The 15,190-nt window shown below is 44.2% G+C and overlaps 1 protein-coding gene across 1 annotated transcript; it reads left to right on the top strand.

Annotated features, from left to right (window-relative positions):
• Positions 1-1,528: 1,528 nt before the first annotated feature.
• TRNAU1AP (tRNA selenocysteine 1 associated protein 1) lies at positions 1,529-13,656 on the top strand. The gene is made up of 9 exons (XM_026043447.1): positions 1,529-1,652; positions 1,766-1,863; positions 2,628-2,727; positions 5,512-5,564; positions 7,080-7,211; positions 9,732-9,851; positions 11,270-11,432; positions 11,996-12,029; positions 12,931-13,656. Exons 2-9 carry the CDS (start codon positions 1,778-1,780, stop codon positions 13,065-13,067), a joined length of 825 nt encoding a protein of 274 aa, XP_025899232.1. The 5' UTR covers positions 1,529-1,652; positions 1,766-1,777; the 3' UTR covers positions 13,068-13,656.
• The last annotated feature ends 1,534 nt before the right edge of the window (positions 13,657-15,190 follow it).

Genomic DNA, 15,190 nt, shown 5'->3' with positions numbered 1-15,190 from the left:
GCGGCGCGCGAGGGGCTCTCCCTGACGGACTGACGGACTGACTGACGGACACCCGCCCGCACCGCCTGACACCCTCACAGACACCCTCACGCGTTGGCTGACACCCTCGCCCGCCGCCTGACACCCTCGCGCACACGTAGCGACACCTTCCCTCGCCCCGGCGCCGCGGGGCGGGCGCCGAGAGGGGCTCGCGGCTCCGCACGTCGCTGCCGCCGTGCCCGGTGCCCGCGCGGCTCGCGGCAGGGGCGCCCCGCGGTGCTCGGTGCCCATCCCCGCGGGGTGCGCGTGCTCGTGCTGCGCTCACACCGCGGGTATTTGCGCCCTGGGGCTCGCAGCTGGACGCACTTGCACCCCCGGGCTTGTCCCGAGGCGCGTAGGTCCCTGTGCCAGAGCATCCCGCCCTGGGCGCCTCGCACCCATGGGTGCGCCCCCACGGAGGCACCAGCGCGCCCCACAGCCCCGGCTCCCGCCTGCGCCCGCTCACGGAGGCCCCTTTGCTCCCGTGGGTGTCTCGCTGCCGCCCGGGTGCTCCCCGGAGCGCCCCTGCGCTCTGCGCTGCCCGCGCTCGCCCCGGCTGTCTGCCCCCGTGGCCGCCCGTCACCCGCTGCCGCGGCGGCCGCCCTGCGCCCGAGCCGTGTGCGCAGAGCAGGGCCACCCGCTGCTGCTTGAACACCGCAGAACAGGGCAGCGCTTCTGGCTTGCACTCACACTTCCACCTGGCACCTTTTGCACGTACCTGCGAAAAACGGTCACCCACGATCACATGCTGCTTCTCCACACACTCTTACACACTTGGGGCTGCCGCTTGTCCCAGGGCCTCTCTCCTACCTGCTGCCTGTCACACATGTGTATATACATACGTGGAGCTATTTCTGTTCCCCGCACACCTCCTCACCTGTTCCATACCCCTTGTTCATCCCTTTTCTCACTTGCAAAGAGGGCCACTCCAGCCTTGCGTTGCTGGCCACGTAGACACGACACTGCCCAGCACTTCATGCATTGCCGCAAAACTTTATTTCAGTTAGTGCCACTCTGCTTTTTATTACCTCCCTTTTCCCTCAGTAACTTCATTGTCTCTTTGACCCAACTTGCAGGGCTTTATTCCTACTTTCCAGCCACGGGAACCATACGGTCACTGCTGCCAGTCCCTCCTCTTGCGCAGCGCACTGCCCTGCACCTCCTGTACGCTCCTCCACGTGCGGTGTCCCCCTCTCCCCATGCAACACAACGCACTCAAGCACACGTGCGGTGCGAGGCGCTGACGGACTGTGGGTTGTGGTTACAAGTGCCCCCTGCACGCGCGGCCCCGTAGAGCGCCCAGGCTGCGCGAGGCCGCCGTGGCCCGAGCCCCGTGCGGCCGCGCGGAGGCTTCGCCGCCCGCCCGCGGCACCCTGGCGCCCACCGTGCCGGCCCCAGGCCCCGCTGGCGGACGAGAAGGAGCCCGCCATCTCCTTGACCCCCGCTCCGTGTAGTGGCGCTCAGTTCGTTGCTGTTTGTCTCTCAGTGGCTTTTGTCCTTCTGTGAAAGCTCCCTGTTCTCTGACATTCATGCTGTCTCTTGGGTTCCACTTTGCAGACTGTTGAGCCTGGTTCATGCATGCCTGCTGGTTTTGAGTGGCATCGACCCTCTTAAATGAGTCTTCTTTTTGAAGTGTAAGGGTAAAATCCTTCTCAATAATGTTTTAACTGCTTAGGGTGACATTGACACATATATTCTCCTTTTTGTAGTTGCMCAAGTCTAACTTTTGTTTTTTTTGCTTTTGTAGCTGGAGCCCTATATGGATGAAAACTTTGTTTCAAGAGCCTTTGCTACCATGGGAGAGCTTGTACTGAGTGTAAAAATCATTCGAAACAGGTTGACAGGGTAACTGTTTATGTTTGTTACGAGCTCATTTTAATGAGTGTATCCTTGCATTTGGGTTGTAGTTTTTGCCCGTCACAGGGCAACTTTGTTACTCCTGTGTGTATTAGAATGATTTTCTTTTTGAGCTTTTCATCATTGCTGCCAACAATATAGGTATATTGATGATAGCAATGGGAAGGACAGTTGCTGGCTCTTCAACCTCTCCATCTCCAAGGTTTGCCCCTCATCCTGCAGTGCTTCCGAATGGCATGCGTATGGCATACGATCCACCTGGGAATGGCACGTCCTGGAGAGAGGGCTCCAGGGACGAGTCTGTGTTAATTGTTGCATTGTGCAGCTACGCGATGTTGGCCGAGGTGGAATGCCTAACTTAACAAGAGCCATGTCTTTTGAATTCATTGCGAATAAAGTGAGTGACTATATGCAGCTTAAAATACTTTCCTTTCTTGCAAGTTGCAACTTCCAGCTTTTTAAATTTGGGTGGGAAAATTTATGTTTAGTGAAATGAAGAGGTAATATATTTGTGAGCAAAAGTATTTTTTATGTTCTGACGTTGACGTAACTTTTTGGTAAGTAGGGTTTATCACAAAGATTACTTTGCTAGCTTCTTTTTGGAAGCTGATGTTTGTATTTTGAAAAAGAATTTGTCTAAATGTTGCTACAGTAGAAAACCTCCTAATGTTTAATCTAAACATGTAATAGTTGTTCTCAAATGTGTTTTAAATCTGAAATCTTTCTCTCTCCTCCTTTGTCTCTATGTTCAGAATTCCAGCAGGCTATTGCTTTGTAGAATTTGCAGATCTAGCTACTGCAGAAAAATGTTTACACAAAATCAATGGAAAACCACTTCCTGGTGCAACACCGGTGAGTAAATCAGATCCCCTGGTAAAGAAACAAAGTTGGGAAGGGGTAGATAAAGTGGAAACCGTATTTTGTGTAATGATTAAAACCAAGTTGACTAGTTAGCAAACTGAAATTCTTGTTTTCCTTAGAGGAAAAATTAACGAGCACAAAACTGTTAATGATCTTCCTCAGAATATTGTTAATTGTTAAAAAAGTATTAATTTCAATGTGAAAGATGTACAGATGAAATCCATGATAGAGATGTAAAGCATTTCTGAGCCTTTCTACTCTTACCAAAATTGGACTTATGAGAAATGAGACGAAAACAAGGAAAAATAGTTTGAATATACCCATTGCMGTCCATCTTACTTCATTGCTAGTGCCGTATTAATTGATTATAGAGCGTATGTTAGAATATAAATACAAGATGAACCTGAAGTAAGTTCCTACTGGTCTTTGAGTGGCTTTGATTTGCAAGAGAAGTGTGACTTTTAAACTTTGGATTATTCTTGGTCCTGAGCAAACAAGTTATTCAAGGCCACTCAGAGTGGAAGCAGCCCATTGTGCAACTGCAGTACATAAGAGATGCTCTTAGATACCTGAAAACACCTGGGAATAACAGAAGGATAAAAAGGAGGGATAGTCATAGAGGCTAATTTTAGGGTGTTGATTTGAATATGTAGCAGATTAAAATGGGACAGCTGGCACAGGTGTGCATTGTACCCACAAAAGTTGGCTCCAGTGGATGGTATGACTGAATGGCTCACAAAGCAGTTCCAGAATGACCTCAATTATAGTGGATTATGTTAAGGTAAAAAGACTTCTGCTTTCAGGGTGCTTAATACCCTGAGCTGGAACCTGAGGGGTTCAGATGTTGTTCCAGGAGCTGTGCAGTCAGCTTTCCCAACAAGGTGGCATCCTCCATCCAAAGGGGCAGATAAGAGGCATGGAGGACTTTGCTTCGCCTTTCAGTTTAATATGTCATGAGATTGCAAGTCAGAGACCATAGTTAAGGGAAACTGCCCTCCCTAGGTGCCTTCTGTAGCCACACAAGAGCAAGAGCAGCAGGGACACTATATTCATTGAAGTTAGTTTTGAGGAATAGCTGCCTTCACCCACAGTTTAATTCTGAATTGTGTAAAGGGCTATTTTACGTAATACATGGAGCCAGCATGAACTAGTGCATTCAGTAGGCAATTGTCCAGGTCATCCCTTACATTTAGATACTTTTCTCTTGTTTGCAGAAAACTGGATATGGCTCACTCTTTGTTTATTTTTGAATACTGAATCAGCAAGAGGAAGAACAGAGTTGCGGTGATGTTACTGTCTCTCTTTTACAGCAGGAGTGTCCCATCACTCACATGAGTAGAAATGCTGTTCTCTCACTGTTTTTAAATCCAAAATATTGCAGTGAAAAAAACAGATCCAATGAGATGCGCGTGCTTCAAAGCAGAATCCAGAAACTTGTGTTAGGCAGCTGAGCTTGTAAATGGTTGCAAAGCACTATGTGCAGGCATGCAGGGAGCGTGGTTATAGTCTAGACTATGTCACAGAATCCCAGAATGGTTGAGGTTGGAAGGGACCCCTAGGGATAATCTAGTCCAACCCCCCCGCTCCAGCTGGGACACTTAGTGCACGTGGCACAGGGTGGCATCCAGGTGGGTTTGGAAAATCTCCAAAGAAGAGAGGCTTTGCTCTGTTAAGGCTTCACTCTGTTCCCTAAGAATTATTTATGCTGTCACTGAGGGAGGAAAATCTTCTCATGCACTGTAGGAAGGAAGTGTCCTCATCTCTAGGTTATGGACTCGCTGTGCTCTTGCTTTCACTGGCCTAATTTCTCTTGAATTCTTCGATGCTTTGTCACTACGTAGCACAGAGAAAGGTTTGCTTTGGACAGTCCAGGGAGAGAGAAGAGTGGGGGTTTGGAGAACTTCAGACTGCRGAGGGAATCCAGTTTGGGTTTTCCACTGAATGAGTGCTGAAGACAGTATTCATGTAAAAGGGCGTAACCCTTTTCTTTTTTTTTTTTTTCTGTCATGTTTTAGAAGAAAACAGCGTTTGGCAATGAGCCTACTGGGGCAGTGTGTGTTAGACATCACGTAGGAATACCTGTGGGATTGAGCACTTTGGGACTTTGATGCGGAAGATGAATTGCTGATTGGGTCCTAAGCAGACTTAGATAGGAGCTAGTGCCAGTAGCACAAGTCTAGGCCTTGGGGAGCTTGTAAAAAAAAAAGAGGTGCAAAGTTTAGGGAGGCCACCAGTGTCAAGTGACAGGAAAGTCACTTTTGGGAATACTGATTTGGGCTTGAGATCATAATTATGTTGAAAGTCCCATTGAGAGACACAAACCATTTCTGAGGATCTGACCAGATGAGTGCATCAACCAGCACAAAGTATTCACTACTCTTGTAAGTCACAAGTGTGCAAGAATGTGTTCTATCATTCGTGTTAAGACCTTAAAATTAGGAGAAGTCATTTAATATTAATGATTAGAACCTCAGTTCTTGAAAGTGTAAAACTTTGATGCTTTTTGAGATTGACCTGTCTCGCTAGCTTTATAGACTGTTGAAGTAGAGTCCAAACCTTTTGGTGCAGGTTCTGAGCTACTTCTCACTGTTGTAGCTCTACTGAAGATACAACCAATAAAAATGTCCTTGTTTTCTTTACTGCCTGGCCTGGCAGCATTGGACTTCTGTCAATATTAAGAGATTTGTGTAAAATAAACTTATTATATTTTTTCCTAACTGCTTGGATTCACATGAGACTGTTTGAATATATGGATTCATTTTTGCCTTGTTTCAGGCAAAGCGATTTAAATTGAATTATGCAACGTATGGAAAACAGCCTGATAACAGGTAAACACTTAATATTGAATAGTTTTGCCTGTTTAATGTCTGTTTATCAACTGCCTTGCAAAGAGTATTCAAAAGGTGCAAACCCACAAGTGCATCGTGGCTTGATGAGATCTACAGCTGGCAAAAGCTGGAGCTTTTGTGACATGCACACAACTGAAGTATGTACCATTTTGTGTAGCAGTGCCAAATAATCCCGTACTTAAGAAAGCAGATTATGGTTAATTGTTGTGAAAGACGTTGTAGCTGCTTCTGTTGCTGTAGATCTTTTTAGTGCTCTCTACGTATATGGAGATGCATCTAGTCCTGATACTAGCACCTAAAGACAGACGCGGTGGTTCCACCAAACCTACCTTTCCTGGCTGGAGCACCACAGCAGTCAGGAGAGAGAGAGGTGCTCTGAACCGCCCTTGGGAAATGCCCTTTTTCTGTTGACAGTAAAAGGTGCATAAGGAGACAAAGCGGCTAAATAAAGTGCCTGGGTGGTGTGAATACCTTTCATAACGCCCGCCCAGAAACGCTTACACAGTTAAAGTAGTAATAACACGAGGAGATGCTCAGGCGGCTACGTGCGAGGCTGGAAGCAACACAGTCCTGTAATTTATTAGAGCAGGGTTAGTCATATCTCAACAATTACTCTTCTATTTTAAGTGATTCTTTTATGAAACTTAAAAAAAAATAAAAAAAAAAAACCTGTCTTTTAGATTAGAGTCAAGGCAAGACAGGCCAAAAATGGAGGAAAGTGAAGGATTTTTGTTTTTATTTTCTGTTAACTCATTCTTTCAATTAGCTGTGCCCTGTGATTGATCACGGAACCTTTCCAATTTCCCCATGAATCTGTAGTGGAGCTGGGAGAAGAATTTAGATCTTCTGTCAGTTTTATGTTTTTGTATCGCACAGCAAATTTGAGACCGGAGTGTGTTTTAAGATACTCAAAATTTTTAGAATCAGAGTATCTGATTCTTATATTATCTTCTAAGAAAACTGTATTGCACATAATAAATCTATAAATGAGATACCAGACAGCAGACTTTGATTCTTCGTAAATTCAGAGCATTCCACCTATGCAGATGCTGTCAAAGTATTCAAGTTTCACATTTATTTCTAAATATGGTGCTACTAAACTTTGCCTGAGAGAAATATATATTTTTAAATTAATTCAGCTAATTTAATTAGAGATGTTTATGCTTTCTTGCAGCATTTGAAATCCAGATATAGTGCCATGTTCAAAACACACATGAACATGTTCAGTGTTCTGTAAGAACTAAAAAAAAATTGTCTTTAAATAAAAAGCCGTATCAAACAGATTGCTTGAACTAATAGAAAAAGCAATAGAAAAAGCAATGACCTTCATTTCAGTCAACTAAGCAATTTAATTGGAGGTACTTTAAAGTGTCCATTAAATGATGCTTTAATATCACTGCTGTCTGAGCTCAAACATGTGGGGKAAATGTTAGCTGTCACTCAGCACACTTTCTCTGTGATTATGCTTAAGAAGTTTTCTTTTGATTTCTTTAGTCCAGAATATTCACTTTTTGTGGGAGACCTGACTCCTGATGTGGATGATGGCATGTTATATGAATTTTTTGTTAAAGTTTATCCATCATGTAGAGGTGGAAAAGTTGTTTTGGACCAGGCAGGAGTATCCAAGTAAGTCATCTTTTATGCCTTCCTTTCTTTCATTCCACCTGCAGCAGTGGGCAAATACAGCATCTGTTAAAAGTATGAGATTTTATCCTTTTCAAAGGAGGATGTAATGCAGCAGGGGAAAAGTATTTTGATCAGCTTACTGTTTTGTGAAACCCATGGCCACTAACCAGTCATCTTAGATACACGGTATTTTGAGGTTTCAATCTTTGCTGTAACATTCTGTTGCTTCTCTGACAGATTGATGATCTTCATGGGCTGGCAATATGTTACAGGACTCATGAGAATCATGGAAAGTGTCTAAGTAATTTAGAAATGTTGGATCTCTGCACTTCCAGATAGTGCTGGGCTTGTACAATCTTTAGTATATTACCCTTGTCAAAGTTTTATTAGTTTTGGTTTCAAACAGGATAATGCAAACAGCGCTGTGATTCACTGTCAAGTGCTTACTAGCCGTCATCTTCATCCACTGGAAATAGTTCACCAAAAACAGATACTAAAAGCTGGTTGCCTTGATGGCCAAAGATGTTCTCAGTGCCGTAACAGGAAATGAAATCGCCTTTTCTCAGGAGAAGGACAAGTTGGTCAGCATCCTTGTTTTCAAAACAAAACATATTTTTGATATTTTGATGAAACATGGTATTCTACGTTGTGCTAAGACTTAAAATGCAGCTGCAATCTCCCCTCTTTCTCGCATGAGTCTCGTCCTCCCCATTGCCCTGTCTGCTCAGGCTTAAACCCAGCAGTGCCTGTTCTCACAGACTTGCTTGAGGCACAGCCTGCAGAATCGGTGATGGGCGATGCAGGGCGATGAAGTGTCCCCATCACTTGAGTTTTGGGGGCAGTTGCTTAAATGCACAACCAGGGAGAAAGGAATGTGGTGGCTCAGAAAGCAGAGAGGGGCAGGGACATAAAACCTTTTGCTCTCAGGGGCACAAATGTCTTCTCTGTCAGGGCCAAGATGTGTTGCAGAGATTTTTTTGTGATTTGTGCAGTTACTCAGAGCAGAAGCAACTGCAGGTGTCTGTGCTGAGAGAGAGGAGCCTGGGGCTCGTGGACGTGTCTAGGAAAGCGCTGCCTGGAACAACAAGGTGGCTCAGGTGGAAGCTCCAGAAGGGCTCCATGCAGCTCCTGCTGCCTAGGCTGGAAAGGAGTTTGGGGTCTGATGCTGTAGTACGTCCAGAAGCTACTATAATTCCGTGTGCAGAAGCCTAAAGCTGATTTAAAAGTGGGCTAGCACTGAATTAATTTGTCACTGTGCTTTTGCAGAGGCAAGTTAAACTGTGATAACAGCATCCACCCGTGTTGAGCTTGGTTCTTGCTTAGTTGCTCCAGTTTATATATAGTTTGCATATAAACAAAKCTGAATTTTGATTTGGGCTTGTATATATGTGGAATGTGTAATCTATAGACATATATAAATACAGACTTGAATAGCTTGCTGTGCAACGTTACATTTCACAGGGCAGCAGCTGCTCTGTTCATTGCCGGTGTGGACCTCCTCTGGGTGATTCCATTTCCCAAATAGTGTCTCTGTGCTTAAGAGTTCCCACAGAATAGATAATATGCTGTAAATGTACACCCTTGCTCACGGCTGCCTCACTTCCCCGCGTAGACAAGCCCTTTCCCTCCCGTATTCCTTTGCTCTGTGGATTCCTTTTTCCCTCCCACACGTCAGCCTTTGATCTTGTGCTGCGTGAGGCAGCCCATCCCATGCCGGGATCCTGGCACTGCCCTCTTGGATGCTCTTGCGTTGCCTCTGAGTCACTACAGCAGCAAAATCCCACGCAAAGGACCTTTGGGGATGGGGGGAAGCAGCATTTTCTGTCTAGATAACATCCACCACTGCTGCACTGCTGTGAAGGATTGCTAAATTGTGGAGGGGTTGCTGGCAGTCTGCTGCCGCTGTCCAGGTAGTGCTGTCACAGCAAGTTTTAGCAACTTGACATTAAGAACTCGTTTTCAGGTTCCCTGCTGGGAGAGCTGTGCTCTTGTTAGGTATGACAGAAAGCCTACTGGAATATTTCCCTGTTGAGAAAAGGATTTGTTTGRGAAGTTTTTCTCAGTTGAGCTGCAGAAAAGCAGTGTTTCTCTTCACAGGGGCAGTTTTAGGTTTAAATGATGGCCTGTGTCTTTTCAATACTCTGCTGACTTGCAGCTATTGAGATTATCCTCCCCATATAGATTTGAGGCTTTGGTAACTGTCTGTTCACAGGTTTCAACATGTCTTTTGCCAGCACACCTAAGAGTTCCCCAGAACACACTGGTGCAAGCTCTGCTTCACATTTCTGAAGCCCTTGAGAAGTAGAACTGACATTTAGATGTACCTAATTCAAATGAAATAATGTCACTCCAACAAGGAGTCATTTAAATTCCAGGAAAAGCTTGGGCGTGCCCGGTGAAAATGTTTCATTTGTGGTAGGGTATTTTCAAAACCAATTTAAATTTCACTGTAAATATTTGGGAATAAAAAAGATGGCACGGCTTGTGTTTGTTTGATAAAATTATTCTGGGTCTCTGCAGAGGTTATGGGTTCGTGAAATTCACGGATGAACTGGAACAGAAAAGAGCACTGACAGAGTGTCAAGGAGCTGTGGGGTTGGGCTCCAAACCCGTACGCTTGAGTGTGGCTATACCAAAAGCGTGAGTATAAGAGCAGCCAGGTGTTTAAATCACACATATTTCTAAGTATCATTTTGTGGTTTGGATGCATATCCCGGATGTTTCCTTCACAAAGTGAAGGAACACGCACAAATATAATGAAATAGCCACAGAATCAGAATGTGGAGGAATCAAAAAAAAATGATGATGTTATATCGAGACCATTTTACATTGTTTTAATTATGCACAATGGTAAATGCACAGACCTGTACACACACTGTATTTAAATAAGATTATTTTTGAAGTATATGTGCTTTTGCATTAAATTGGAATTGTCTAAATCTGCTTGTTGACTTTTGGATAGCAACTTCAATTACCTTGCTAATTCTATAACAATGTCTACTAAATATAAATCTTTTGGGGCAGGGATTAACTTTTTTTTCTGTGTTTGTTCAGAACCTGATACAATGAGATCCTGGTCTGACTTGGGGCTCGTAGCACTAGGGTAATACGAATAATAGAAATTACTCCCTATTTAATAATATTTAGATTTTCAGTGACCTCAGAAGCTGGGGAGGGGGGGAGATTAAAGGAGAGAAAAGCAGGAAGAGGGGATGTATTGTCGTGGAAGACTCTTTGATTTCACCATTAGGTATAGTCTTGTGTATGGAATATTTTCATTTTCAAGCAATACTTATCACCTCATCTCAAATCTTGATAATCAGGTGGGATTCCTAATCCTTTGCGTGTGCTGCCACCCAAATGGCACCCATTATGTCAATGAATGAAAATTTTCCTAACTTACAGACAAGATAATTTTTTTTTATTATTATTACTCTAGTCCTTTTGGCCTCAGGAGCTTTGTAAATTGTGTGCACTGAAGGTTACCCAGTTCAGTGAGAATGGGGATGACAACTTGTTGCACAGGCTGCTGTGTAGTAATGGCAAAAGGGAGGAGATTTTTCCATTATTAGTAAAACCCCCATTGTTTTACACGGCTGCAAGTCCTTAGCTCTTCACGCAGAGCGAAACTCAGCACCTTGTCTCAGGAGGCTGCAGAATACTTTCTTCATCGTAATTATCAGAAGGAAAAAAAGGTCCTAGAATCCATATCACTAGTTCAAGAGTTTCTTAATTGGGGCTCATCCTCCCAAACTCTTTCCTCACCAAAGTCAGGAAATGATCCTAAATTGCTCCTAAGAGTGAAGAAGTTTTATTAATCAAGAGGATAGTGAATACAGGGAAAGGGTTTTAAATTAAAGCACCTCTTTCTTTCTGCAAATTATGGAAATGTTAAGAACAGCAGCAATAAATAGTGAGTTGTTTTGAAGACTGAAATTTGCATGTTGGAATTAGCCTTGTTTATGTGCCATATAGAACCTTAAGCTATTTCATTTCACTGCTTTTTTTCATAAGTGTTCTGCATTATGTGTAATTTACTCCTGTTTTATTTTTTTAAGTAATCGTGTGAAACCAGTGGAGTACAATCAGATGTACAACTATAATTATAACCAGTATTATCAACAGTATCACAATTACTATGCCCAGTGGGGCTATGACCACAACACGGGCAGTTACAGCTACAGTTATCCCCAGTATGGATACACGCAGAGCACAATGCAGGTAGGACAGCACCGAGTGGTYCCACTTTAGGCTTATTTGCACAGAAACACAAAATGGGCTATGAAAGGTACTGGGCATAATCTGTGATATCTTATTTTCAAGTTTTGAGGTCTTAATATAGCCACTTGCTGAGGAAGCAAAACTGTTTGGCAGCCCTTGGCCTGTTTTGTTGCCTTGTGCGTGGGGTGTTGCAAGGACTGGGTCGGGGAGAGGCCCCTGGACACAGTTGTGGTAGAGGGATCCTCTTGGTGCAGGTAGCTGGATGGCCAGCAATAAAACTGCCTTCCAGGAAGGCTCCCTAAGCTTGATCTGTAGGGTAGGGCAGAACAGATCAGTCACTATCTACTGCCCTGCAGGAATTGCAAAATCTGCCTCTGCTGGAAGCTGAGTGTGGGATCTCCCCCTTGGAGTCTGCTGGGAGTGGCTCTCCGGGCTTGCGTGTGAAGGCTGCTGTTGTAATCACAAGATACAGAAGGCAGTGTATGACAGTAGTAATCAGCAGGTGATGTTCTTAGGAAAGATAAGTATCTGTAGTCCTAAGGGGTTATTTTTTGTCTTTGCAGACATATGAAGAAGTTGGGGAGGATGCGTTGGAAGGTATGTTTCTCGAACTCTTTACTGCAGTTGTCAATTCCTTTGCACTGATTASAACTGTTCTCAAATTGACCCTTAAATTCAATGTATAATGTATGTTTATTTTGGAATAAATTTGAGGCCTGAAAAGAAATGCAGGTCAGTATCACACAATTGCATCCCAAGTGTGCACTTGCTGTGGCTGGTCTGAGCCTTGCTAAGTCTGAAGCTRACTGGCTTCACTAGCATTAGAGGATTTGTGGACTTGTATCCATATCTCCTTAGCTCTGAAAATACAGATTTCAATCTTGTGGAGCATTCCAACTATACACCTTTTTCTTTTTTCCTTTTTTTCTTTTTTTCTGTGACAAAGAAACAAGAATTCTGTGATTGTGCTGATCTGATAACCTGATCTTCAGATCATGGGTGTTGTTAGGGAAGCTTTAAAACCTACAACTGGTTTGGTGAATAAAAGGAGTTGATTCTGCAAAGTGTGAGCTGTGCTGTGGTGGCAGCAGCATTTTGCACTTTGGGTATTGCTCTCAAGGCCCCAAGTTCTTTGCAGAAGGCACCCTCTCCTTGCCTTGCAGGCCGGTGTCTTGGTGCCAGCACACTTCTCTGGCAGCGTGAGGGGCTGCCCGGGGCTGCAAGGGGCAAATGTGCTCTCTCTGCTCACCCTGCTGGGGGGCAAACTGTCGCTGAAAGGAGGGACACACCTGGAGCTAGTTATTGCTGACCCCATTGCATCAAGATTTCCTAATCTAGTCAGGTCTGCGACTGGGCAAGTGATGGGAATGCTTTGTGGCACCCCCTCCTCATCCCCTTGCCTGCTTTTGTCTTACTAAAACTTAACACATTTTAGGGGATTGGGTTTTTCCCAAGCTCGTTTGACACGCGACCCATTTGTCTGGCGTCTTCCCTCTAGATCCGACGCCTCAGTTGGATGTCCACGAAGCAAATAAGCAGTTTATGGAACAGAGTGAAGAGCTCTACGATGCCTTGATGGACTGTCACTGGCAGCCTTTGGACACTGTCTCCTCAGAGATTCCGGCCGTGTTATAGCCTCGTTGCTGAGGCCCTGTGTGTGTGACAAACCCGCCAACGCACTCGGGGCTGCTCCGCTGCGCCTGGACCCTGCAGCAGTTTGGGGTGGCCCTTTTGCCACCCAGCTCGGTTCCTCGAAGCGCAGGAGGACTGGGGCGTCTCCTGTACGCAATGAGTATCATAGGAGCATCATGGTAACTTTGATTCATGGTGGAAGTTAGAACTGCGACAGTTTTATTCCTTTTGTCTTGAAATGAACTCTTAACACTCCTTGGGAATTGTAATTTATAAACTTTCAACAAGATGGCACAGGGGAAAGACTCTACTCCAACGTACAATAAAAAAGTTGGTCTTTTGAGTAAAGTTAAAGCATTTTGGTTGCTGCCCATCTCTCTGTTTTCCTGTCCATTTAACTGTCTTCAGTCATTTGATCCAACTCTCGTAAATGTTTTTTTTTTTTAAAGTCCATGTCAGATACCACTAGAACGTCTCAAAGGCTTTCTAGTGACYGGGTGAGGTTGCTGTAACTTGAGCATGGGAATCACATAGATAAAAGCTTATGTTTACTTAATCTAAGCTGTGATCTTGAGCTACCAAGTTTATAGCTTGGCGTTTTTAAGCAATCTACTGGAAAAGCACTTTGGAGACAGAAAGGTGTTACAAAGCTATGGAAGACCAATGCCTTCTACGTGGTGGTGTCTGGCGCAGGCTGGCTTGCCTCCTCATCCGTGTATGAGGAAGTATTTCCCCAGCGGTTAAGCAGTTTAAAACACTTTTACCAGCAACCTCGTTTAAATATGATTCTGTGTATCTTATCTTTTTCGTTGTGGGAAGTTCTTGATGGTCTCATTAAGATACTAAGATTTCACAGTGTCTTCCACTGTTTTGTCAGAGTGAATATGGTGAAAATGAAGATTTTGCAGCAAAAAAAAAAAAAAAAAAAAAAAAAAATAGGGCAATTAAAAAAAAATATTTTGAAAAAAAAAAAAAAAAAAAAAAAAAAAAACGGGTCAGAGCAATCTAATCAATATATTGTGCAACAAATTGTTGCGAATCTGAAAGGCGTTTTCTACTGGATATTGTATAAGCTGGATGGACAAGCAATATATTTAAGCTAATATTATGTTGCATTAAAAGTGACAGCAAAAATAATAGCACTTATGTACATGTTATAAGCCCTTTTCAGGCTTTTGTGCCTTAAACTCTTTGAAAAATAGGAGCAGACAAAACTACCTGTAATAAATGTCTATCCAAGAAATAGTTTGGTAACTGAAATTGCTGCTGCAGAGCGTTTAGTTGCCTCCCTGCCCATGTTGATGCAGAAATTTGCCACTAAATTGAAATACTTTCATAAAGCCTACTTCTGCTACACCTTTGTTTGTGTCCATAATTATGATCTATTTGTCAATCTGTGGTCTTTTTTATCAACTGCAATGATGAATGTGCTGTGGATATGAAGGTAGTGGTGATCTCCACGCTGGGTTTAGCATMGTTTGCATGAGCGCTAGGAGAAATACTGGATCCCTGTGGTCTTGTCAGTGGGGGCTTCTTTCCTCCTGCTGCTCTTTTGGCTTTGCTGCGGGCTCYGAGCACTACCCTGAGCTCCAGTGACTCTGGATTTCAGTGCCTGAGTGTTTGCTCACRGGGATGGTGGTGGTTCAGAGGGAGCAGACAGGTGGAAGAGGGCAGAGTTTGGGGCTTCTCACGTGGCTGGGCAGTGTTGCTGAGCACCGAAATGATGCCCTGCTGCTTCAGAAGCACCTGCTCAGCAGAGTTGTGTTTTGGAGGTGACATGAACTTTTTTCCAGTCCTCTTGCTAAAGAGTTTGTAGGTCATACTGTTGCGCTACAACAGTGCAGTGTACAGAGTAGCACACTCTTCATCCTCCTTTTCCTGTCCTGCATTTCCCTCACCCTCCAAATTTTACTTGTAATACAGCCCTCATAATTCTCTACAGGAGCTGACCTGAAGCCACGTTATTTTATCTGTACAAATGGATGCTGCTCTTCTAAATCGGGTCAGCACTGCTGTCCTGTTCAATATGCACACATACTGGGTGCTTAGGTGGAGGACAATTTGGGAGGTGCAGGGGCCAGCAGATACTACCTGCTGGAGCCTATTTACAGGTGCTGTAGACTCTA

The sequence above is a fragment of the Nothoprocta perdicaria genome, unplaced genomic scaffold, assembly GCF_003342845.1.
Source record: "Nothoprocta perdicaria isolate Ctin4 unplaced genomic scaffold, notPer1 scaffold_33, whole genome shotgun sequence".
Taxonomy (NCBI): Eukaryota; Metazoa; Chordata; class Aves; order Tinamiformes; family Tinamidae; genus Nothoprocta; species Nothoprocta perdicaria.
This window is presented reverse-complemented; position numbering and strand designations above follow the sequence as displayed.